At 45.9% G+C, this 26,950-nt stretch overlaps 1 protein-coding gene across 1 annotated transcript in view; it reads left to right on the top strand.

Annotated features, from left to right (window-relative positions):
• SEC23IP (SEC23 interacting protein) overlaps nucleotides 1–26,689 on the top strand; it is a 208,178-nt gene extending 181,489 nt beyond the window's left edge. Inside the window, exons 18-19 of the mRNA XM_073684597.1 lie at nucleotides 18,921–19,015; nucleotides 26,422–26,689. Of these exons, the coding sequence (XP_073540698.1) occupies nucleotides 18,921–19,002 (82 nt within the window). The 3' untranslated portion in view covers nucleotides 19,003–19,015; nucleotides 26,422–26,689. The remainder of the gene's footprint in view (nucleotides 1–18,920; nucleotides 19,016–26,421) is intronic.
• Nucleotides 26,690–26,950: the final 261 nt, after the last annotated feature.

The raw sequence follows: 26,950 nt of genomic DNA, 5'->3' as shown, positions 1-26,950 counted from the left end.
CCCGCCCATCGGTGATCGCAGGTCACCGATGGGTGGTCATGACAACCCTGGGTCTGCAGCAGACTTCAGTGGTTGTCATGAGCTGGTCGCTATGAGCGCCACCTAGTGGTCGGCGCTCATAGCACAGGACCATTTCTGCTACATACAGGTGATCTGCTCATCATCTGTATGTAGCAGAGGCGATCAGACAGTTGCTGCTTCTAGTATCCTATGGAGACTATAGAAGCATGCAAAAAGTGAAAGAAAAATGGTTTTAAAAATATAAAAAAAAATTAAAAAAATATAAAAGTTTAAATCACCCCCCTTTCGCCCCATTCAAAATAAAATAATAATAAAAAAAGCCTACATACACATATTTGGTATCGCCGTGTTCAGAATCACCCGATCTATCAATATAAAAAAATTAATCCGATCGGTAAACGGTGTAACAAGAAAAAAATTCTAAACGCCAGAATTACGTTTTTTGGTCGCTACAACATTGCAATAAAATGCAATAACGGGCGATCAAAGCATCGGATCTACCCCAAAATGGTATCAATAAAAACGTCAGCCCGGCACGCAAAAAATAAGCCCTCACCAGCCCCAGATCCCAAAAAATGGAGACGCTCTACAGGTCTTAGAAAATGGCGCTTTTTTTTTTTTTTACCAAACTTTGGAATTTTTTTTCACCACTTAAATAAAAAAGAACCTATACATGTTTGGTGTCTATGAACTCGTAATGACCTGGAGAAGAAGAATGGCAGGGCAGTTTTAGCATTCAGTGAAAGTGGTAAAAAAAATAAAAAATAAACATCTGTGGTATTGCACTTTTTTTGCAATTTCACCGCACTTGGAATTTTTTTCCCGTTTTTCTGTACACGATATAGTAAAACTAGTAATGGCATTGAAAAGTGCAACTTGTCCCGCAAAAAATAAGCCCTCGCACGGCCATATTGACCAAAAAATAAAAACGCTATGGCTCTGGGAACAAGGGGAGCAAAAAACGAAAATACAAAAGCAAAAAATCCCAGGGTTGCGAAAGGGTTAACCTCTACTGTGGGTAAAATCCTGGAGGGTTTCCTAAGAGATGCTATACTAGAGTATCTGAAGAAGAAGAACCTCATGACCCAATATCAACATGGGTTTACGAGGGACCGTTCCTGTCAGACTAATCAGTTTTTATGAGGAGGCAAGTTCTGGACTGGACCAAGGAAATGCAGTGGATGTTGTGTATATGGACTTTTCAAAAGCTTTTGATACGGTTCCACACAAAAGGTTGATACATAAAATGAGAACAATGGAGATAGGGGAAAATATATGTATGTGGGTTAAGAATTGGCTCAGTGATAGGAAACAAAGGGTGGTTATTAATGGAAAACACTCAGACTGGGTCTCAGTTAACAGTGGGGTACCACAGGGGTCAGTATTGGGCCCCCTTCTTTTTAACATATTTATTAATGACCTTGTAGGGGGCATACAGAGTAATATTTCAATATTTGCAGATGACACTAAACTCTGCAGGGTAATCAATACAGAGGAGGACAATTTTATATTACAGGAGGATCTATGTAAACTAGAAGCTTGGGCTGATAAATGGCAAATGAGCTTTAATGGGGATAAATGTAAGGTAATGCACTTGGGCAGAGGAAATAAAATGTATAATTATATGCTTAATTGTAAAACACTGGGCAAAACTGTAACTGAAAAAGACCTGGGTGTATTGGTGGATGACAAGCTCACGTTTAGTGGCCAGTGTCAGGCAGCTGCTGCAAAGGCAAATAAAATAATGGGATGCATTAAAAGAGGCATAGATGCTGATGAGGAGAAGATAATTTTACCTCTATACAAGTCACTAGTGCGACCACACTTAGAATACTGTGTACAGTTCTGGTCTCCGGTGTATAAGAAAGATATAGCTGAACTAGAGCGGGTGCAGAGAAGAGCGACCAAGGTTATTAGAGGACTGGGGGGTCTGCAATACCAAGACAGGTTATTAGAGGACTGGGGGGTCTGCAATACCAAGACAGGTTATTAGAGGACTGGGGGGTCTGCAATACCAAGACAGGTTATTAGAGGACGGGGGGGGTCTGCAATACCAAGACAGGTTATTAGAGGACTGGGGGGTCTGCAATACCAAGACAGGTAATTAGAGGACTGGGGGGTCTGCAATACCAAGACAGGTTATTAGAGGACTGGGGGGTCTGAAATACCAAGACAGGTAATTAGAGGACTGGGGGTCTGCAATACCAAGACAGGTTATTAGAGGACTGGGGGGTCCGCAATAGCAAGACAGGTTATTAGAGGACTGGGGGGTCTGCAATACCAAGACAGGTTATTAGAGGACTGGGGGGTCTGCAATACCAAGACAGGTAATTAGAGGACTGGGGGTCTGCAATACCAAGACAGGTTATTAGAGGACTGGAGGGTCCGCAATAGCAAGACAGGTTATTAGAGGACTGAGGGGTCTGCAATACCAAGACAAGTTATTAGAGGACTGGGGGGTCTGCAATACCAAGACAGGTTATTAGAGGACTGGGGGGTCTGCAATACCAAGACAGGTTATTAGAGGACTGGGGGGTCTGCAATACCAAGACAGGTTATTAGAGGACTGGGGGGTCTGCAATACCAAGACAAGTTATTAGAGGACTGGGGGGTCTGCAATACCAAGACAGGTTATTAGAGGACTGGGGGGTCTGCAATACCAAGACAGGTTATTAGAGGACTGGGGGGTCTGCAATACCAAGACAGGTTATTAGAGGATGGGGGGGGGTCTGCAATACCAAGACAGGTTATTAGAGGACTGGGGGGTCTGCAATACCAAGACAGGTTATTAGAGGACTGGGGGGTCTGCAATACCAAGACAGGTTATTAGAGGACTGGGGGGTCTGCAATACCAAGACAGGTTATTAGAGGACTGGGAGGTCTGCAATACCAAGACAGGTTATTAGAGGACTGGGGGGTCTGCAATACCAAGACAGGTTATTAGAGGACTGGGGGGTCTGCAATACCAAGACAGGTTATTAGAGGACTGGGGGGTCTGCAGTACCAAGACAGGTTATTAGAGGACTGGGGGGTCTGCAATACCAAGACAGGTTATTACACTTGGGGTTATTTACTGTGGAAAAACGAAGGCTTAGGGGTGATCTTATTACTATGTACAAGTATATGAGGGGACAGTACAAAGACCTTCCTACTGATCTTTTTACTCTGAGGCCTGAGACGGGGACAAGGGGGCATCTTCTACGTCTGGAGGAAAGAAGGTTTAATCATAATCACAGACGCGGATTCTTTACTGTAAGAGCAGTGAGACTATGGAGCTCTCTGCCGCATGATGGTGTAATGAGGGATTCACTACTAACATGTAAGAAGGGCCTGGACGCCTTTCCTGAAAAGTATAATATTACAGGTTATATATACTAGATTCCTTGATAGGGCGTTGATCCAGGGATCTAGTCTGATTGTCCTATGGAGTCGGGAAGGAATTTTTTTCCCCAATGTGAAGCTTAGTGTTTGCCACATGGGTTTTTTTTGCCTTCCTCTGGATCAACATGTTCGGCTATGGGGTGAACTAGATGGACTTATTTTTTCAGGTTGAAGGAAGACTATGTTACTAGAGTAATAAAAAATATAAAACACTAATTTAAAAAAATTATAAACGGGTTCATTTGTAATTGTAGTAGAGCAGCAATAGTAAAAATGGTAATAATACATTTGTGAGGCCCAGTAAGTTAGTGTAGTGTTAGTGTAGGGAGGACAATTGGGGGAGGAAGGTTGAACTTGATGGACCGAGGTCTTTATTCAACCTACGTTACTATGTTTGAATAGAAGAAAATGAGGTTGAGGTTGATTCCTAAATATCTGAGAGTGATGTCCCTTCTGTGGTATTTAGAGTTATTAAGGAGATGGTACCGTTGGGATTGAGATGTGGCCATCTTGAAGGCCTCGGGTTTAGTTGTGTGTTTTGTAACCTGACAAGTGGCCAAAGTTTGAGAGAAGGGAATGTAGGTTGTGGAAACATGAGGATTAACAAATGTTACAAGAATATCAGCAAATACGGATCATTTAAGCTTCTTATCTCTGACCCACTCTCCTCTGATGTCTGGGATTGCTCTGATAGAGGTAGCCGGGGGATCCATGCAGAGAATAAAGCCTAGGTGAGTGGAGAGCCCCCCAGTGCTATTTTTATTATAAGTGACTTAGGAGAGCCAATAAGGTAGGTGAATTGTGACCGATGGGCTAGAATAGAAACCTTCAATGTCCATTAAAAAAGAACACCCTATACCGTACGCCCCAAGGGTCTTAAATAATAATTGCAAACTAAGGTAATGAAATCAAATTGCAATGCTCGGGTTCTCGACCTGAGTAACGAGTATAATGGAAGTCAATGGGAAACTCTAGCTATTTTTCGGCGCCTCACTTCTCCGCTCCCCCTCCCCCCTGGGAGATCTGGAGGGGTCTAAAAATTGCTCAAATCGATGGTATCAGCGCTGAAATTACATGGGAACAGCATGGGGAAGACCCCTGGAAGCATCTCTGACTCCCAGGTCACTTCTGGGAGCAATGTTGTCAGAGTATTACGCCACTTTTACGGACTCACAATAAAACATACAAAAACGAAACCAAAATGGATTTTCCTGGAAAGAATATTAAGAAATATGTATTATTATGTATACATAAGACAGAATAAATAAGAGGAAAAAAATGCTCCTCCACACCTTGGGCTGTTTTTTTGCTGCGTTTTTGCACATTCGCATTGCTTTCAATAATGAAAAAAATATTCACCAGTAAATGTAATTTTAACATTTTAATACGTTATCTGGCTGTGGTGTGTGAGACATGATCAGACACATCCTGTTTATTTTATGAAGCAGGGACTCTGAAAGTCACAATATTTTTTTTCAGGGCCAGGGCCATCAGGCAGCCCTCAATATTTGTAGAGGGCCACCAGGCGGCCCTTACTATTGTTAGAAGGCCAGCATTCGGCCCTCACTATTGTTGGAGGGCCAGCATTCGGCCCTCACTATTGTCAGAGGGCCAACCGCCGGCCCTCACTCAACATTTTTAGAGGACCAGCAGCCAGCACTCACTAAGCATTTTTGGAGAGCCAGCAAATAAGGCGTTTCTCTAAACCATTTTTTTCGTTTATATGCATAGGCCGTCTGACTGAGCACTCTGCCTCTAAGTCACAGGCAGTTTTTATTACAGCAGGATTTTACCTTCCCATACACATGCAGATGTTAGTCTCTAAGAGAGGAAACACATTGGTAGGTTCCTGGCATCGAGTGTTACGGGTCCGGGTGGTGGAACCTCTGTGCCGCGGTGCAAGGAGGGACCCAGAGGGGCGTAACTAAGTATCAACTCAGACCGACCCTGGTCGTATGGCGGCTAACGACTCCGTGACCAGGGAGGGACCAAGCAGTGGGACCAGGTGCTACTCTGGGGACGACCTTGTAAGAGAGCAGGTGGCCCCCACGGGTCAGATGACTGGGACTGACCGGTATAGCTGATGTGCACAACAAGCAGGCAGAAGTCTCTGGATTAGCTGAGAGGTGGTCACGGCACGTGACGGCAGAGCAGGCTGAAGTCTCTAGGTTAGCAGACAGGTGGTCACGGCAAGTGACAGCAGGAGCCTCCAGGTAGGCTATCAGGTGGTCACGGCAAGTGACGGCCGAGCCTCCAGGTAGGCTAGCAGGTAACAGGCGAGTGCTCCCAGGTGAGCGGGTTAGCAGGCACGGCAGGTAGCAGGCAGGTAACAGGCGAGTGCTCCCAGGTGAGCGGGCTAGCTGGTACGGCAGGTAACTGGCAGGTGCTTCCTGGTAAGCAGGCGGACTTGCCCATAGACAGACTGGTGGGTTGAACGGAAGACAGACTGTCGGGCTGGAGAGTAGTCAGGCTGGCGGACTGGAACAGTAGTCAGGCTGGCAACTGGACCTGAGGGCTGAAGCAGAGGTAAGTATACTGTGCAACAACTATTGCTCGGGCACCTCCATTTTGGAGGAGGTGCCTTATATATGGGAGGTCCTCCGGCTATTGGCCGGGGACTCCTTAGAACGGTGCGCGCGGCCGCTTTAAGAGAGAGGGAGCGTGCGCCCTAAGCACAGTGACCGGGAAGCAGCACGCGCCGACAGCAGCAGGAAGAGGAGCGCAGGAGGACGCCGCGCGGGGAGCGAGGAGGTGAGAGGGACGGCGTCTCTGCCTGGCAGGGGGCAGAGGCGCCGATGCTACATCGAGAAACGCATTATCGCGGCTATCAGGTACACATGAATTTGACAATTTATGCGCTAAGATTTCTCAATTATTTATATTTTCCTGAGCAGTATTGCTATTCAAATTTCATATATTTCATGTTTGCATACTTAGCGTTACAGAGTGCTACTTTATTTGATAGTTATATATGGAGATGATTACTCTTAGTAAGCACTTGTACACACCAGTTTTCTGTTTTGGACGTGGCTGTCAGTTTTTTACTTTTTAGACTGAGGAGTAGACCTAGGGGACCTGGGTCAATGTGCTGCCGGGATCTATGCAATGGGTACTTACATTATATATACATGTGATGTCTAGCTGTCTTCTTACTATACCTATACATGACTTTGCAGGCTCAATTTACATTAAGCCTTTACAGAAAATAAAAAAAATGAAGAGTGGGCTGTTCTAAAAAGTCCCTTGGCGCAGACTCTGGGACATATATATGTATGTATGTGTGTGTATATATGTATGTATGTGTGTGTATATATGTATATGTGTGTGTGTATATATATATATATATATATATATATATATATATATATATATATATATATATATACAGTGCTGGCCAAAAGTATTGGCACTCCTGCAATTCTGTCAGATAATACTCTGAAAATGATTGCAATCACAAATTCTTTGGTCTTATTATCTTCATTTAATTTGTCTTCAATGAAAAAAACACAAAAAGAATTGTCCTAAAGCCAAATTGGATATAATTCCACACCAAACCTAAAAAAGGGGGTGGACAAAAGTATTGGCACTGTTTGAAAAATCATGTGATGCTTCTCTAATTGGTGTAATTAACAGCACCTGTAACTTACCTGTGGCACCTAACAGGTGTTGGCAATAACTAAATCACACTTGCAGCCAGTTAACATGGATTAAAGTTGCCTCAACCTCTGTCCTGTGTCCTTGTGTGACCACATTGAGCATGGAGAAAAGAAAGAAGACCAAAGAACTGTCTGAGGACTTGAGAAACCAAATTGTGAGGAAGCATGAGCAATCTCAAGGCTACAAGTCCATCTCCAAAGTCCTGAATGTTCCTGTGTCTTCCGTGCGCAGTGTCATCAAGAAGTGTAAAGCCCATGGCACTGTGGCTAACCTCCCTAGATGTGGACGGAAAAGAAAAATTGAAGAGAAATTTCAACGCAAGATTGTGCGGATGGTGGATAAAGATCCTCGACTAACATCCAAACAAGTTCAAGCTGCCCTGCAGTCCGAGGGTACAACAGTGTCAACCCGTACTATCCGTCAGCGTCTGAATGAAAAGGGACTGTATGGTAGGATACCCAGGAAGACCCCACTTCTTACCCCGAGACATAAAAAGACAGGCTGGAGTTTGCCAAAACTTACCTGAGAAAGCCTAAAACGTTTTGGAAGAATGTTCTCTGGTCAGATGAGACAATAGTAGAGCTTTTTGGGAAAAAGCATCAACATAGAGTGTACAGGAAAAAAAAAGAGGCATTCAAAGAAAAGAACACGGTCCCTACAGTCAAACATGGCGGAGGTTCCCTGATGTTTTGGGGTTGCTTTGCTGCCTCTGGCACTGGACTGCTTGACCGTGTGCATGGCATTATGAAGTCTGAAGACTACCAACAAATTTTGCAGCATAATGTAGGGCCCAGTGTGAGAAAGCTGGGTCTCCCTCAGAGGTCATGGGTCTTCCAGCAGGACAATGACCCAAAACACACTTCCAAAAGCACTATAAAATGGTTTGAGAGAAAGCACTGGAGACTTCTAAGGTGGCCAGCAATGAGTCCAGACCTGAATCCCATAGAACACCTGTGGAGAGATCTCAAAATGGCAGTTTGGAGAAGGCACCCTTCAAATATCAGGGACCTGGAGCAGTTTGCCAAAGAAGAATGGTCTACAATTCCAGCAGAGCATTGTAAGAAACTCATTGATGGTTACCGGAAGCGGTTGTTCGCAGTTATTTTGGCTAAAGGTTGTGCAACCAAGTATTAGGCTGAGGGTGCCAATACTTTGGTCCGGCCCTTTTTTGGAGTTTTGTGTGAAATGATCAATGATTTGATTTTTGCTTTATTCTCTTTTGTGTTTTTTTCCTTGCAAGCAAATTAAATGAAGAGAATAATACCAAAGAATTTGTGATTGCAATCATTGTCAGGAAGAAACTGAGTATTATCTGACAGAATTGCAGGGGTGCCAATACTTTTGCCCACCACTGTGTATATATATATATATATATATATATATACACACACACTGTATATATGTATACACCGTATATATGTATGTGTGTATAAATATATATATGTATGTGTGTGTGTATATATATATATATATATATATATATATATATATATATATATACAGTACAGACCAAAAGTTTGGACACACCTTCTCATTTAAAGATTTTTCTGTATTTTCATGACTTTGAAAATTGTACATTCACACTGAAGGCATCAAAACTATGAATTAACACATGTGGAATTATATACTTAACAAAAAAGTGTGAAACAGCTGAAAATTTGTCTTATATTCTAGGTTCTTCAAAGTAGCCACCTTTTGCTTTGATGACTGCTTTGCACACTCTTGGCATTCTCTTGATGAGCTTCAAGTGGTAGTCACCGGAAATGGTCTTTCAACAATCTTGAAGGAGTTCCCAGAGCTGCTTAGCACATGTTGGCCCTTTTGACTTCACTCTGCGGTCCAGCTCACCCCAAACCATCTCGATTGGGTTCAGGTCTGGTGACTGTGGAGGACAGGTCATCTGGCGTTGCCCCCCATCACTCTCCTCCTTGGTCAAATAGCCCTTACACAGCCTGGAGGTGTGTTTGGGGTCATTGTCCTGTTGTAAAATAAATGATGGTCCAACTAAATGCAAACCGGATGGAATAGCATGCCGCTGCAAGATGCTGTGGTAGCCATGCTGGTTCAGTATGCCTTCAATTTTGAATAAATCCCCAACAGTGTCACCAGCAAAGCACCCCCACACCATCACACCTCCTCCTCCATGCTTCACGGTGGGAACCAGGCATGTAGAGTCCATCCGTTCACCTTTTCTGCGTCGCACAAAGACACGGTGTTTGGAACCAAAGATCTCAAATTTGGAGTCATCAGACCAAAGCACAGATTTCCACTGGTCTAATGTCCATTCCTTGTGTTCTTTAGCCCAAACAAGTCTCTTCTGCTTGTTGCCTGTCCTTAGCAGTGGTTTCCTAGCAGCTATTTTACCATGAAGGCCTGCTGCACAAAGTCTCCTCTTAACAGTTGTTGTAGACATGTGTCTGCTGCTAGAACTCTGTGTGGCATTGACCTGGTCTCTAATCTGAGCTGCTGTTAACCTGCGATTTCTGAGGCTGATGACTCGAATAAACTTATCTCTTGGTCTTCCTTTCCTGGGGCGGTCCTCATGTGAGCCAGTTTCTTTGTTGCGCTTGATGGTTTTTGCAACTGCACTTGGGGACACTTTCAAAATTTGCCCAATTTTTCGGACTGACTGACCTTAATTTCTTAAAGTAATGATGGCCCCTCGTTTTTCTTTACTTAGCTGCTTTTTTCTTGCCATAATACAAATTCTAACAGACTATTCAGTAGGACTATCAGCTGTGTATCCACCAGACTTCTGCACAACACAACTGATGGTCCCAACCCCATTTATAAGGCAAGAAATCCCACTTATTAAACCTGACAGGGCACACCTGTGAAGTGAAGACCATTTCCGGTGACTACCTCTTGAAGCTCATCAAGAAAATGCCAAGAGTGTGCAAAGCAGTCATCAAAGCAAAAGGTGGCTACTTTGAAGACCCTAGAATATAAGACATATTTTCAGTTGTTTCACACTTTTTTGTTAAGTATATAATTCCACATGTGTTAATTCATAGATTTGATGCCTTCAGTGTGAATGTACAATTTTCAAAGTCATGAAAATACAGAAAAATCTTATATATATATATATATATATAGTACAGACCAAAAGTTTGGACACAACTTCTCATTTAAAGATTTTTCTGTATTTTCATGACTTTGAAAATTGTACATTCACACTGAAGGCATCAAAACTATGAATTACCACATGTGGAATTATATACTTAACAAAAAAGTGTGAAACAACTGAAAATATGTCTTATATTCTAGGGTCTTCAAAGTAGCCACCTTTTGCTTTGATGACTGCTTTGCACACTCTTGGCTTCAAGAGGTAGTCACCGGAAATGGTTTTCACTCCACAGGTGTGCCCTGTCAGGTTTAATAAGTGGGATTTCTTGCCTTATAAATGGGGCTGGACCATCAGTTGTGTTGTGCAGAAGTCTGGTGGATACACAGCTGATAGTCCTACTGAATATGTTAGAATTTGTATTATGGCAGGAAAAAAGCAGCTAAGTAAAGAAAAATGAGTGGCCATCATTACTTTAAGAAATGAAGGTCAGTCAGTCCGAAAAAGTGGGAAAACTTTGAAAGTGTCCCCAAGTGTAGTTGCAAAAACCATCAAGCGCTACAAAGAAACTGGCTGACATGAGGACCGCCCCAGGAAAGGAAGACCAAGAGTCACCTCTGCTTCTGAGGATAAGTTTATCCGAGTCACCAGCCTCAGAAATCGCAGGTTAACAGCAGCTCAGATTAGAGACCAGGTCAATGCCACACAGAGTTCTAGCAGCAGACACATCTCTACAACAACTGTTAAGAGGAGACTTTGTGCAGCAGGCCTTCATGGTAAAATAGCTGCTAGGAAACCACTGCTAAGGACAGGCAACAAGCAGAAGAGACTTGTTTGGGCTAAAGAACACAAGGAATGGACATTAGACCAGTGGAAATCTGTGCTTTGGTCTGATGACTCCAAATTTGAGATCTTTGGTTCCAACCACCGTGTCTTTGTGCGATGCAGAAAAGGTGAACGGATGGACTCTACATGCCTGGTTCCCACCGTGAAGCATGGAGGAGGAGGTGTGATGGTGTGGGGGGACTTTGCTGGTGACACTGTTGGGGATTTATCCAAAATTGAAGGCATACTGAACCAGCATGGCTACCACAGCATCTTGCAGCGGCATGCTATTCCATCCGGTTTGCGTTTATTTGGACCATCATTTATTTTTCAACAGGACAATGACCCCAAACACACCTCCAGGCTGTGTAAGAGCTATTTGACCAAGAAGGAGAGTAATGGGGGGCCACGCCAGATGACCTGGCCTCCACAGTCACCAGACCTGAACCCAATCGAGATGGTTTGGGGTGAGCTGGACCAAAGAGTGAAGGCAAAAGGACCAACAAGTGCTAAGCATCTCTGGGAACTCCTTCAAGATTGTTGGAAGACCATTTCCGGTGACTACCTCTTGAAGCTCATCAAGAGAATGCCAAGAGTGTGCAAAGCAGTCATCAAAGCAAAAGGTGGCTACTTTGAAGACCCTAGAATATAAGACATATTTTCAGTTGTTTCACACTTTTTTGTTAAGTATATAATTCCACATGTGTTAATTCATAGTTTTGATGCCTTCAGTGTGAATGTACAATTTTCATAGTCAAGAAAAAACAGAAAAATCTTTAAATGAGAAGGTGTGTCCAAACTTTTGGTCTGTACTGTATATAATGGGGGGGGGGGGGAGTACACATATTTGGTATTGCCACGTCCGGAGTGACCTGATCTATAAAACTGTCCCACTAGTTAACTCCTTTAGTGAACACAGTAAAAAAATGAAAACGGAGGAAAATCATCATATCTCCAAACAACAAGTGGAATAAAACACTATCAAAAAGACAAGTGTAAATAAAAATGGTACCGCTAAAAACGTTATTTTGTCTAAGAAAAAAAACAAGTCGCCACACAGCTCCATCAGCCGAAAAATAAAAAAGTAATAGCTCTCAGAATAAAGCAATGCAAGAAAAATTCTTTTTTTTTTTATAAAATAATTTTTATTGTGTAAAAGCGCCAAAATGTAAAAAAAACTGTATAAATGTGGTATCGCTGTAAACGTACTAACCCAAAGAATAAAGTTGCCTTATCAATTTTACCACACGTGGAACGTCATAAAAAAAAGTATCCCTGAATTGTTGGTTTTTGTTCATTCTGCCTCCCAAAAATTAGAATAGAAAGTAATCAAAAAGTATCACGTGCCCGAAAATGGTACCAATAAAAATGTCAACTTGTCCTGCAAAAACAAGCCGTCACATGACTCTGCCAATCATAAAAACCGGATATAAATCTGGTATCGAAGTAATCGCACCGACCCGAAGAATAAAATCGTTTAATCACTTATACCGCATGAGTAATGTAGTAAAAAATAAATAAAAACTATTTTTCACCTGCTGATTTGTTCATTTTGCCTCACAAAGATCTGTTAGGCTCTGCTCACATTTATCCTGTGCTCTGCGCTGAGCGCTTACACCAGGGTTTCCGTGTAAATCTCTGAAATACATTATTCAGATGGAACCACCGGCGGAAAATTCTCTGTAATGAGGCAGATGGAGGCCTTGTGGATGCCGTCTGACCTGTGGTCCCACGGTGTCCGTCTTTTTATTAGGCGTGCATAAAAGTGCAGTTGGCCACAGTTTTGTGCACCTCTGGAAAAAAGGACACTTCTAAATAGAGGCCAGACGGAAAGTAACTCTGCTGCCTCGTTATAGTGAATGGAACTCTGGGGATTTCATCTGAATGACGACACTCGGAGATTTAAATGGAAACCCCGATATCAGTGCTCAGCGAAGAGCACAGGATAAATGGGAACATTTAAATAACATTTTGGATCACAATAAAACCTTCGACTCAATCCACTAAAAAAGCAAGTCCTTCATCTATTAACAGAAATATAGGGGCTTCCACATAACTAGTAGAACAAAGGCTCTGGAAAAGCGAAATGTCTCTTGCCCCCCTAAAAGAAATTCAGCAAATTCTGTGCTCCCAAATACAAATGCGTCCTCCCTTTTGAGCTCCACAGTGTGCCTAAACCGCCGTTACCATCCACATGTTTGACATTTCTGTAGCTATGAGAGCCCGCCTAATTGACAGGTTCATGTCTCCAGAAGCACGAGCTGGGCACAACGTACTGGTCACTACAACATATTGGTCACTACAATGGCAGTTTGCAATTTTCACTCAACAGCATCCATTGCTGCTTGTTTCTGGAAAACACCCATGTAGTTAACATCCTCACCACACCTGTAGATAAATTTCCAAAGGGATATAATTTCCAAAATTGGGTCACTTGAGGGGGGATTCTGCTCTTCTAGCACTTAGCAGCTGTGTATTTGGAGTCTGCATACTATTCTAGGAAAATCTGCACTCCGTCTCTCCCGAGTCTCGCCATATGGCTAAGCAGTACTGCACAGCCACATATGGGTACTGTGGAGAAAAAAAGTATTTAGTCAGCCACCAATTGTGCACGTTCTCCCACTCAAAAAGATGAGGTCGACCTGTAATTGCCATCATAGGTCGACCTCAACTATGAGAGACAAAACGAGAAAACAAATCCTGAAAATCACATTGTCTGATTTGGAAAGAATTTTTTTTCAAATTTTGGTGGAAAATAAGTATTTGGTCAATTACAGACAAGCAAGATTTCTGCCTCTCACAGACCTGTAACTTCTTCTGTAAGAGGCTCCTCTGTCCTCCACTCATTACCTGTAGTACTGGCTCCTCTGTCCTCCACTCATTACCTGTAGTACTGGCTCCTCTGTCCTCCACTCGTTACCTGTAGTACTGGCTCCTCTGTCCTCCACTCATTACCTGTAGTACTGGCTCCTCTGTCCTCCACTCATTACCTGTAGTACTGGCTCCTCTGTCCTCCACTCATTACCTGTAGTACTGGCTCCTCTGTCCTCCACTCGTTACCTGTAGTACTGGCTCCTCTGTCCTCCACTCATTACCTGTAGTGCTGGCTCCTCTGTCCTCCACTCATTACCTGTAGTACTGGCTCCTCTGTCCTCCACTCATTACCTGTAGTACTGGCTCCTCTGTCCTCCACTCATTACTTGTAGTACTGGCTCCTCTGTTCTCCACTCATTACCTGTAGTACTGGCTCCTCTGTCCTCCACTCATTACCTGTAGTACTGGCTCCTCTGTCCTCCACTCATTACCTGTAGTACTGGCTCCTCTGTCCTCCACTCATTACCTGTAGTACTGGCTCCTCTGTCCTCCACTCGTTACCTATAGTACTGGCTCCTCTGTCCTCCACTCATTACCTGTAGTACTGGCTCCTCTGTCCTCCACTCATTACCTGTAGTACTGGCTCCTCTGTCCTCCACTCGTTACCTGTAGTACTGGCTCCTCTGTCCTCCACTCATTACCTGTAGTACTGGCTCCTCTGTCCTCCACTCATTACCTGTAGTACTGGCTCCTCTGTCCTCCACTCGTTACCTGTAGTACTGGCTCCTCTGTCCTCCACTCATTACCTGTAGTACTGGCTCCTCTGTCCTCCACTCGTTACCTGTAGTACTGGCTCCTCTGTCCTCCACTCGTTACCTGTAGTACTGGCTCCTCTGTCCTCCACTCGTTACCTGTAGTACTGGCTCCTCTGTCCTCCACTCGTTACCTGTAGTACTGGCTCCTCTGTACTCCACTCATTACCTGTAGTGCTGGCTCCTCTGTCCTCCACTCATTACCTGTAGTACTGGCTCCTCTGTCCTCCACTCATTACCTGTAGTACTGGCTCCTCTGTCCTCCACTCATTACTTGTAGTACTGGCTCCTCTGTTCTCCACTCATTACCTGTAGTACTGGCTCCTCTGTCCTCCACTCATTACCTGTAGTACTGGCTCCTCTGTCCTCCACTCATTACCTGTAGTACTGGCTCCTCTGTCCTCCACTCATTACCTGTAGTACTGGCTCCTCTGTCCTCCACTCGTTACCTGTAGTACTGGCTCCTCTGTCCTCCACTCATTACCTGTAGTACTGGCTCCTCTGTCCTCCACTCATTACCTGTAGTACTGGCTCCTCTGTCCTCCACTCGTTACCTCTAGTACTGGCTCCTCTGTCCTCCACTCGTTACCTGTAGTACTGGCTCCTCTGTCCTCCACTCGTTACCTGTAGTACTGGCTCCTCTGTCCTCCACTCGTTACCTGTAGTACTGGCTCTTCTGTCCTCCACTCGTTACCTGTAGTACTGGCTCCTCTGTCCTCCACTCGTTACCTGTAGTACTGGCTCCTCTGTCCTCCACTCGTTACCTGTAGTGCTGGCTCCTCTGTCCTCCACTCATTACCTGTAGTACTGGCTCCTCTGTCCTCCACTCATTACCTGTAGTACTGGCTCCTCTGTCCTCCATTCATTACTTGTAGTACTGGCTCCTCTGTTCCCCACTCATTACCTGTAGTACTGGCTCCTCTGTCCTCCACTCATTACCTGTAGTACTGGCTCCTCTGTCCTCCACTCATTACCTGTAGTACTGGCTCCTCTGTTCTCCACTCATTACCTGTAGTACTGGCTCCTCTGTCCTCCACTCATTACCTGTAGTGCTGGCTCCTCTGTCCTCCACTCATTACCTGTAGTGCTGGCTCCTCTGTCCTCCACTCATTACCTGTAGTGCTGGCTCCTCTGTCCTCCACTCATTACCTGTAGTGCTGGCTCCTCTGTCCTCCACTCATTACCTGTAGTGCTGGCTCCTCTGTCCTCCACTCATTACCTGTAGTGCTGGCTCCTCTGTCCTCCACTCATTACCTGTAGTACTGGCTCCTCTGTCCTCCACTCATTACCTGTTGTGCTGGCTCCTCTGTCCTCCACTCATTACCTGTAGTACTGGCTCCTCTGTCCTCCACTCATTACCTGTAGTACTGGCTCCTCTGTCCTCCACTCATTACCTGTAGTACTGGCTCCTCTGTCCTCCACTCATTACCTGTAGTACTGGCTCCTCTGTCCTCCACTCATTACCTGTAGTACTGGCTCCTCTGTCCTCCACTCATTACCTGTAGTACTGGCTCCTCTGTCCTCCACTGATTACCTGTAGTACTGGCTCCTCTGTCCTCCACTGATTACCTGTAGTACTGGCTCCTCTGTCCTCCACTCATTACCTGTAGTACTGGCTCCTCTGTCCTCCACTCATTACCTGTAGTACTGGCTCCTCTGTCCTCCACTCATTACCTGTAGTACTGGCTCCTCTGTCCTCCACTGATTACCTGTAGTACTGGCTCCTCTGTCCTCCACTCATTACCTGTAGTACTGGCTCCTCTGTCCTCCACTCATTACCTGTAGTACTGGCTCCTCTGTCCTCCACTCATTACCTGTAGTACTGGCTCCTCTGTCCTCCACTCATTACCTGTAGTACTGGCTCCTCTGTCCTCCACTCATTACCTGTAGTACTGGCTCCTCTGTTCTCCACTCATTACCTGTAGTACTGGCTCCTCTGTCCTCCGCTCATTACCTGTAGTACTGGCTCCTCTGTCCTCCACTGATTACCTGTAGTACTGGCTCCTCTGTCCTCCACTCATTACTTGTAGTACTGGCTCCTCTGTCCTCCACTCATTACCTGTAGTACTGGCTCCTCTGTCCTCCACTCATTACCTGTAGTACTGGCTCCTCTGTCCTCCACTCATTACCTGTAGTACTGGCTCCTCTGTCCTCCACTCATTACTTGTAGTACTGGCTCCTCTGTCCTCCACTCATTACCTGTAGTACTGGCTCCTCTGTCCTCCACTCATTACCTGTAGTACTGGCTCCTCTGTCCTCCACTGATTACCTGTAGTACTGGCTCCTCTGTCCTCCACTCATTACCTGTAGTACTGGCTCCTCTGTCCTCCACTCATTACCTGTAGTACTGGCTCCTCTGTCCTCCGCTCATTACCTGTAGTACTGACTCCTCTGTCCTCCACTCATTACCTGTAGTACTGGCTCCTCTGTCCTCCACTCATTACCTGTAGTACTGGCACCTCTGTCCTCCACTCATTACCTGTAGTACTGGCTCCTCTGTCCTCCACTCATTACCTGTAGTACTGGCTCCTCTGTCCTCCACTCATTACCTGTAGTACTGGCTCCTCTGTCCTCCACTCATTACCTGTAGTACTGGCTCCTCTGTCCTCCACTCATTACCTGTAGTACTGGCTCTTCTGTCCTCCACTCATTACCTGTAGTACTGGCTCCTCTGTCCTCCACTCATTACCTGTAGTACTGGCTCCTGTTTGGACTTGTTATCAGTATAAAAGACACCTGTCCTGTCCAGATGTTACAGCATAATGGATTGGATTTTTAGAAATCCCATGTCCACTTTGCGTCTGTGCACCTGCGGAAACTGACATGTGCCGTGTTTTTCCAGACCGCAGCATGTCAGTTTCTCTTGCGGGTCCGCGTGCGGACGTTCCCCATAGATCTAACCTCTGAGGATAGTCCACATGTGGAAAAAAAAATGGTGCCGCTCACTGTCATATTGAGCGGAAGCCGCCGGCGGCGTCTCTGCAGCGTCGTAGCGTTAGAATCTACTGCACCAACTGGTAAATTGTCTGACACGTGGAAATGTAATTTATACCAGAAGCAGTGATTCACCTGGTCAGTGATCTTGGACTGCTAGTATTTTGAACACTACTGTACATATGAAAAATGTTATTTATTAAGTATTTTGTATGGTATATCTGTTGCAAGGGCAAAAAATTGGATCAGAGTTTAAAAATGTAAATTTTTCTAATTTTTTTGTAAAAAATGTTGTTAATTTCATAAATAAATAAGTAGATAAGATCTGCATTTATCACTATCAAGAAGTACAATATGTGACGAAACAAACAGCAGCGTTCCAAAGTTATGTCAGATCTGAAAAATGGGGCTGTCAGGAAGGTAAAACCCGGTTTTGTTGGTCAGGGGTTAAGGTCCTGCCACTTGTCCATTAGTCTTTACATCACCATGACATACAAAGCACGGAGGAGTCACGGAGGGGTACACCTCAAGTATGTACAACCCCATATGTTCTAGGGGCAGCATGGTAGCTCAGTGGTTATGGTGGCTCAGTGGTTAGCACGGTATGGTGGCTCATTGGTTAGCCCTGTATAGTGGCTCAGTGGTTAGCACTGTCTGGCTCAGTGGTTAGCACGGTACGGTGGCTCAATGGTTAGCACGGTATGGTGGCTCAGTGGTTAGCACGGTATGGTGGCTCATTGGTTAGCCCTGTATGGTGGCTCAGTGGTTAGCACTGTCTGGCTCAGTGGTTAGCACGGTACGGTGGCTCAATGGTTAGCACGGTATGGTGGCTCAGTGGTTAGCACGGTATGGTGGCTCAGTGGTTAGCACTGTCTGGCTCAGTGGTTAACACGGTACGGTGGCTCAATGGTTAGCACGGTATGGTGGCTCAGTGGTTAGCACGGTATGGTGGCTTTTTGGTTAGCCCTGTATGGTGGCTCAGTGGTTAGCACAGTATGGTGGCTCAGTGGTTAGCACTTTATGGTGGCTCAGTGGTTAGCACTGTCTGGCTCAGTGGTTAGCATGGTACGGTGGCTCAGTGGTTAGCACGGTATGGTGGCTCAGTGGTTAGCACTATATGGTGGCTTAGTGGTTAGCACTGCAGCGCTGGGGTCCTGGGTTCAAATCCCACCAAGGACAACATCTGCAAGGAGTTTGTATGTTCTCCCCGTGTTTGGGTTTCCTCCGGGTTCTCCGGTTTCCTCCCACACTCCATAGACTGATAGGGCATTTTGATTGTGAGCCTCAGTGGGGACAGTGATGATGATGTCTGTACAGCGCTGTGGAATTAATGGCGCTATATGAGTGAGGACAATAAATAAAAGCGTTCTGACTGTGGTTCCTGCACACCCTAACACGTATGTCCTTTCTAGGGAATCTGAAGACACTGCTCTCCTAATACTGAAGGAAATCTACAAGTCCCTTAATGTGACCCCTGATCTGCCTTTACATTAACCCTTTGTGCTAGGTAAGTGCTTTCTGTCAAGTGTATCATCAGAACAAGATGAAACTGCTCCATAATTAGCCGGTCTTCCCCCAAAACATCTTTATTGCAATTGTTTCCGATCCAAACACATGATTTAACAATATCCTTTCTTCTGAGTGCTGCACACCGCTCTGAACCACCGCTCTAGCCCCTATCTCCACCCAGGATTGGACTGGCCCCCTACAATCTCCTTCAGGGCCGTTTGTAATGGCAGACCTTGTGGCTGCAATGTGGCCTCGGAGTCCAGGAGAACCCGGTGCTGGACGGTGAGCCGGCAATGTCACCGGCGTCTGCAGTTCAGCAGTATCTGCATCCTAAGGATATGTTGCATATAATGGTGGAGCCAGTGCCTCCTTCCTCTGCCATACAGTGTATGTGTGCGAGAATGGATGCGACTGGCGCGATGAGCACACGCCGCACAGACCGCAGGAGCTTGCTGACGCAACGCAGCGATGTGAGTTATTTTATGGTTTATCAATCAATATTTGTGGGGGTCACATACATTTTATAGGGAGCTGTGAGGTCATTGTACTGCATATAGCGGAGCTTTGGGGGCCATCATACTCTATCTAGGAGAGCTGTGAAAGCCATTGTACAGCATATAAAAGTGCATGTAATGGTAAAACGCAAGGTGTGAAAAGTACAACTCATCCCACAAAAATCCAGCCGTCACATGGCCATATAGACCGAAATATACAAAGTTATGTCTCTGAGAATAAGGGGGGCAAAAACCGAAAGCGCAAAAACAGGAAAGGCGTGAAGGTGATAAAATATCGCAGGGTGTTAGAAGTAAAATCAAGCATGAAGGTACAATGGTACCTCACTCGCCATGTAACATGCTGTAGAAGGTTCAGCCTATGTTACTAACCAATAAGACAAAAATTAAAAAGAAAGTCCAACCGAAGGACGTGGTGGTCTGTAACGTTTCATGGGCATCACATGAAGCAAGGGACAAAGAAAAGGCCCTAATACGCACTGTCGTGCCCCATGTCTGACAAGGGCAGTATCCCGGGGTACTGCTGTGACCCCAGGTGGGAGGGATTTTTGTTTTGGGCGTCACCTAGATTAGTACCACATTTGCATATGTTACATGGTGTGTGAGGCGTCAGTTGGACCCTTTGGGAAACTTCACGGTTGTTTTTTTGCTGTAATACTCCATATATTTCTGAGAGTTGTGATTCTGGCAATGGTCGGTATCCTTAGGGTCTGTCATCTGCCTCTAACAGACATGGTGGATCCAAGCTGTGTCTGCGGCTGTAACCTGGTGAACGCTGCCGTCAGTCTGTGACAGTACTTACAACACGCCATTGTAACCGTCCATCAACGCTCTACGCTCTCAGGACGCGATTATGGGATGCCGATGGGTTGCTGTGAGAGTCAGGGGTCTGCTGAAGACCCCTGAGCCTGTCATGATGGTACTCCTGTGAAAGTAAAGTCCATAGCTGCCGTTCATAGGAGACCATGATTTGTACTATATTGCATAAGCCCCCCTAGGGGAACTAACAAATACAACAAAAGATTTAAAAAAAATAATCATTCCTCTTGCCCCCTTTCTCCCCATTTAAAAATTAACAAATAAAAAATACACATTTGATATCGCTGCAGTCATAAAAGTCCAACTTAATGAAAATATAAATGTTAAATAACTTAACAAGAAAGATAATCAAAATGTAAGAATTGTGGGTTTTCATCCACTGCAACAGTGCAAAAACATTTATTAAGAGGTGATAAAAAATCTTATTTACCCCAAAAATGGTGTCAATAAAAGCCTCCGCTCGGGGCACAAAAAGCCGGCCCTCGCACAGCTCCATCTCCCGAAAACATTATAGCCCTCGCACAGCTCCGTCTCCTGAAAACATTATGGCCCTCGCACAGCTCCGTCTCCTGAAAACATTATAGCCCTCGCACAGCTCCGTCTCCTGAAAACATTATGGCCCTCGCACAGCTCAGTCTCCTGAAAACATTATGGCCCTCGCACAGCTCCATCTCCCGAAAACATTATGGCCCTCGCACAGCTCCGTCTCCCGAAAACATTATGGCCCTCGCACAGCTCCATCTCCCGAAAACATTATAGCCCTCGCACAGCTCCATCTCCTGAAAACATTATGGCCCTCACACAGCTCCGTCTCCCGAAAACATTATGGCCCTCACACAGCTCCGTCTCCCGAAAACATTATGGCCCTCGCACAGCTCCGTCTCCCGAAAACATTATGGCCCTCGCACAGCTCCATCTCCCGAAAACATTATAGCCCTCGCACAGCTCCATCTCCTGAAAACATTATAGCCCTCGCACAGCTCCATCTCCTGAAAACATTATACCCCTCGCACAGCTCCATCTCCTGAAAACATTATAGCCCTCGCACAGCTCCATCTCCTGAAAACATTATGGCCCTCACACAGCTCCGTCTCCCAAAAACATTATGGCCCTCGCACAGCTCCGTCTGGCCCTCGCACAGCTCCGTCTCCCGAAAACATTATGGCCCTCGCACAGCTCCATCTCCCGAAAACATTATGGCCCTCGCACAGCTCCGTCTCCCGAAAACATTATAGCCCTCACACAGCTCCGTCTCCTGAAAACATTATAGCCCTCGCACAGCTCCGTCTCCTGAAAACATTATGGCTCTCACACAGCTCCGTCTCCCGAAAACATTATAGCCCTCGCACAGCTCCATCTCCCAAAAACATTATAGCCCTCACACAGCTCCGTCTCCTGAAAACATTATAGCCCTCGCACAGCTCCGTCTCCCGAAAACATTATAGCCCTCACACAGCTCCGTCTCCTGAAAACATTATAGCCCTCGCACAGCTCCGTCTCCTGAAAACATTATGGCTCTCACACAGCTCCGTCTCCCGAAAACATTATAGCCCTCGCACAGCTCCATCTCCCAAAAACATTATGGCCCTCACACAGCTCCGTCTCCTGAAAACATTATGGCCCTCGCACAGCTCCATCTCCTGAAAACATTATAGCCCTCGCACAGCTCCGTCTCCTGAAAACATTATAGCCCTCGCACAGCTCCATCTCCTGAAAACATTATAGCCCTCGCACAGCTCCGTCTCCTGAAAACATTATAGCCCTCGCACAGCTCCGTCTCCTGAAAACATTATAGCCCTCGCACAGCTCCGTCTCCCGAAAACATTATGGCCCTCGCACAGCTCCATCTCCCGAAAACATTATGGCCCTCGCACAGCTCCGTCTCCCGAAAACATTATGGCCCTCACACAGCTCCGTCTCCTGAAAACATTATAGCCCTCGCACAGCTCCATCTCCCGAAAACATTATAGCCCTCACACAGCTCCGTCTCCTGAAAACATTATAGCCCTCGCACAGCTCCGTCTCCTGAAAACATTATGGCTCTCACACAGCTCCGTCTCCCGAAAACATTATAGCCCTCGCACAGCTCCATCTCCCAAAAACATTATGGCCCTCACACAGCTCCGTCTCCTGAAAACATTATGGCCCTCGCACAGCTCCATCTCCTGAAAACATTATAGCCCTCGCACAGCTCCGTCTCCTGAAAACATTATAGCCCTCGCACAGCTCCATCTCCTGAAAACATTATAGCCCTCGCACAGCTCCGTCTCCTGAAAACATTATAGCCCTCGCACAGCTCCGTCTCCTGAAAACATTATAGCCCTCGCACAGCTCCGTCTCCTGAAAACATTATGGCTCTCACACAGCTCCGTCTCCCGAAAACATTATAGCCCTCGCACAGCTCCATCTCCCAAAAACATTATGGCCCTCACACAGCTCCGTCTCCTGAAAACATTATGGCCCTCGCACAGCTCCATCTCCTGAAAACATTATAGCCCTCGCACAGCTCCGTCTCCTGAAAACATTATAGCCCTCGCACAGCTCCATCTCCTGAAAACATTATAGCCCTCGCACAGCTCCGTCTCCTGAAAACATTATGGCCCTCGCACAGCTCCGTCTCCCGAAAACATTATGGCCCTCGCACAGCTCCATCTCCCGAAAACATTATGGCCCTCGCACAGCTCCGTCTCCCGAAAACATTATGGCCCTCACACAGCTCCGTCTCCCGAAAACATTATAGCCCTCGCACAGCTCCGTCTCCTGCAAACATTATGGCTCTCACACAGCTCCGTCTCCTGAAAACATTATGGCCCTCGCACAGCTCCGTCTCCCGAAAACATTCTAGCCCTCACACAGCTCCATCTCCCAAAAACATTATAGCCCTCGCACAGCTCCATCTCCCAAAAACATTATGGCCCTCACACAGCTCCGTCTCCTGAAAACATTATAGCCCTCACACAGCTCCGTCTCCCGAAAACATTATAGCCCTCGCACAGCTCCGTCTCCTGAAAACATTATGGCTCTCACACAGCTCCGTCTCCCGAAAACATTATAGCCCTCACACAGCTCCATCTCCTGAAAACATTATAGCCCTCGCACAGCTCCATCTCCCAAAAACATTATGGCCCTCACACAGCTCCGTCTCCTGAAAACATTATGGCCCTCGCACAGCTCCATCTCCTGAAAACATTATAGCCCTCGCACAGCTCCGTCTCCTGAAAACATTATAGCCCTCGCACAGCTCCATCTCCTGAAAACATTATAGCCCTCGCACAGCTCCGTCTCCTGAAAACATTATGGCCCTCGCACAGCTCCGTCTCCCGAAAACATTATGGCCCTCGCACAGCTCCATCTCCCGAAAACATTATGGCCCTCGCACAGCTCCGTCTCCCGAAAACATTATGGCCCTCACACAGCTCCGTCTCCCGAAAACATTATAGCCCTCGCACAGCTCCGTCTCCTGCAAACATTATGGCTCTCACACAGCTCCGTCTCCTGAAAACATTATGGCCCTCGCACAGCTCCGTCTCCCGAAAACATTCTAGCCCTCACACAGCTCCATCTCCCAAAAACATTATAGCCCTCGCACAGCTCCATCTCCCAAAAACATTATGGCCCTCACACAGCTCCGTCTCCCAAAAACATTATAGCCCTCACACAGCTCCGTCTCCCGAAAACATTATAGCCCTCGCACAGCTCCGTCTCCCGAAAACATTATAGCCCTCGCACAGCTCCGTCTCCTGAAAACATTATGGCTCTCACACAGCTCCGTCTCCCGAAAACATTATAGCCCTCACACAGCTCCATCTCCTGAAAACATTATAGCCCTCGCACAGCTCCATCTCCCAAAAACATTATGGCCCTCACACAGCTCCGTCTCCCGAAAACATTATGGCCCTCACACAGCTCCGTCTCCCGAAAACATTATGGCCCTCACACAGCTCCGTCTCCCGAAAACATTATGGCCCTCGCACAGCTCCGTCTCCTGAAAACATTATGGCCCTCACACAGCTCCGTCTCCTGAAAACATTATGGCCCTCGCACAGCTCCGTCTCCCGAAAACATTATGGCCCTCGCACAGCTCCATCTCCTGAAAACATTATGGCCCTCACACAGCTCCGTCTCCTGAAAACATTATGGCCCTCACACAGCTCCGTCTCCTGAAAACATTATGGCCCTCACACAGCTCCGTCTCCCGAAAACATTATGGCCCTCGCACAGCTCCATCTCCTGAAAACATTATGGCCCTCACACAGCTCCGTCTCCTGAAAACATTATGGCCCTCACACAGCTCCGTCTCCTGAAAACATTATGGCCCTCACACAGCTCCGTCTCCCGAAAACATTATGGCCCTCACACAGCTCCGTCTCCTGAAAACATTATGGCCCTCGCACAGCTCCATCTCCTGAAAACATTATAGCCCTCGCACAGCTCCGTCTCCTGAAAACATTATGGCCCTCACACAGCTCCATCTCCTGAAAACATTATAGCCCTCGCACAGCTCCATCTCCTGAAAACATTATAGCCCTCGCACAGCTCCGTCTCCCGAAAACATTATGGCCCTCGCACAGCTCCGTCTCCCGAAAACATTATGGCCCTCGCACAGCTCCATCTCCTGAAAACATTATAGCCCTCGCACAGCTCCGTCTCCCGAAAACATTATGTCCCTCACACAGCTCCGTCTCCTGAAAACATTATGGCCCTCGCACAGCTCCATCTCCTGAAAACATTATAGCCCTCGCACAGCTCCGTCTCCTGAAAACATTATAGCCCTCGCACAGCTCCGTCTCCTGAAAACATTATGGCCCTCACACAGCTCCGTCTCCCGAAAACATTATGGCCCTCACACAGCTCCGTCTCCTGAAAACATTATGGCCCTCGCACAGCTCCATCTCCTGAAAACATTATGGCCCTCGCACAGCTCCATCTCCTGAAAACATTATAGCCCTCACACAGCTCCGTCTCCTGAAAACATTATGGCCCTCGCACAGCTCCATCTCCTGAAAACATTATAGCCCTCGCACAGCTCCGTCTCCTGAAAACATTATGGCTCTCGGAAACAGGTACTTTTTTTTTTTTTTTTTTTTTTTTTTTTACAATTTTTTTTTTTTTTTCGGTACTTCAAAGAAAAGCTATTCATGTTTGGTATCACCATAATCGTTCTGGCCTGGAGAATCATATTGGCAGTGGATTTTTACCTTAAAATGAACGTTGTAGATAAAAAAGAAATTGCGAAATTGCACTTTTTTCACTATTTTGCCACACTTGGAATTTTTTCCCCGCATTCCAGTGCATCACATGATAACATGAATGGTGTCATACAGCCAGCCCCTCCAGAAAACAAACCCTCACCCACCTCTGTCGACAGAAATATAGAAAAGTTATGGCTCTTGGGATCAGAGAAGGAGAAATGTAAAAATCGCCCTGTTGGAAAGGAAGGGGTTAATGATGATGCTTTGGTTTTGCATAGATGAAAGGTGGGTCCTCAGATTCAAGTTCTTTGGTGGGCCCAATGTTTTCCATCTCGACACTTCCTTTACATGGTCTGAGACTTGGTGACTGCACCCACTTTGACAAATCAATGAGACCACCTTGATCCCGCCACTCCGGAAAGTCTGTGACCGGAAATGTTGAGAAAACGTACTCATAAATCCGGGGTGTCTTTTTGTATCTGAAAAAAAAATGCAATAAAGATGTTTTGATCCAAAGCTGCTAATTATGGAGGGCTGCTCCATCATCTCCAGCTCTACTAGGACATGCGCTCTTCTAGGCTCTGCTCCTACTCCTCAGGTGCTGTGCAACCTGGGCTTGTGTATATCGGCATCATCATCATCTTCATCATAATGCCTATGCCACAAGATTGGCAGATATGTCCTGACTAATGACAGTAACCGGACTAGGGGTCTATTCCACACCAATCCCACTGGCTGCAGAACCTTGTAGCTGCCCCTGACGCATTTCTGCTGCAGGGGGGATTTGCCCATTTCTTTGGTGATCTCCACCGTTTCTTCTATGTGTTGTCTGTCTCTGTTAAAGGCTCATCGTAGTGGTTGATGCTGTTTTTCTCTTGCAGGTGATGGCCATCCTGGACTGGGTTCCTGTGTGACTAGATTTTTATAGACTGAGTTCTACATTGCAGAACATGGTCACTTTTATCCGACATGGAGACGTTTGTGCAGTTGAACATTGATTTGAGTAGCTATTAATCATATTGTAGCCAACTCTATGATGATGCTATAATGGACACACAGGGTTTCCACATTGCCAATCCTGTGATTTATGGCAGAGTTTTATCTTCTGTCCAGATTATGTAAATCCATAAATAAACATTTCTATTTATATTTCTTTCCCTTTGTTCATCATCACTTTATTTGAAAAAATAATGATTAGAATCAGATGCAATATTTCATGGAGAAGAGAAAGCTTCATAGGCCGGATCTACAGATGATAATCGAAACGAGCGCTAGCCCAGGTGAGGCGCAACATCTGAGAACTTAGGAAGCTGCAGTCACTTATCCAATATTTCCAGCAGCCCAAAAAATACATAAAAAGCCCACACACCTATACTATTAAAATAATAGAAAACCATACAAAAACAGAAG

The sequence above is a fragment of the Phyllobates terribilis genome, unplaced genomic scaffold, assembly GCF_046119375.1.
Source record: "Phyllobates terribilis strain yellow unplaced genomic scaffold, ASM4611937v1 Scaffold_5__5_contigs__length_657084704, whole genome shotgun sequence".
NCBI classification, from domain to species: Eukaryota; Metazoa; Chordata; class Amphibia; order Anura; family Dendrobatidae; genus Phyllobates; species Phyllobates terribilis.
This window is presented reverse-complemented; position numbering and strand designations above follow the sequence as displayed.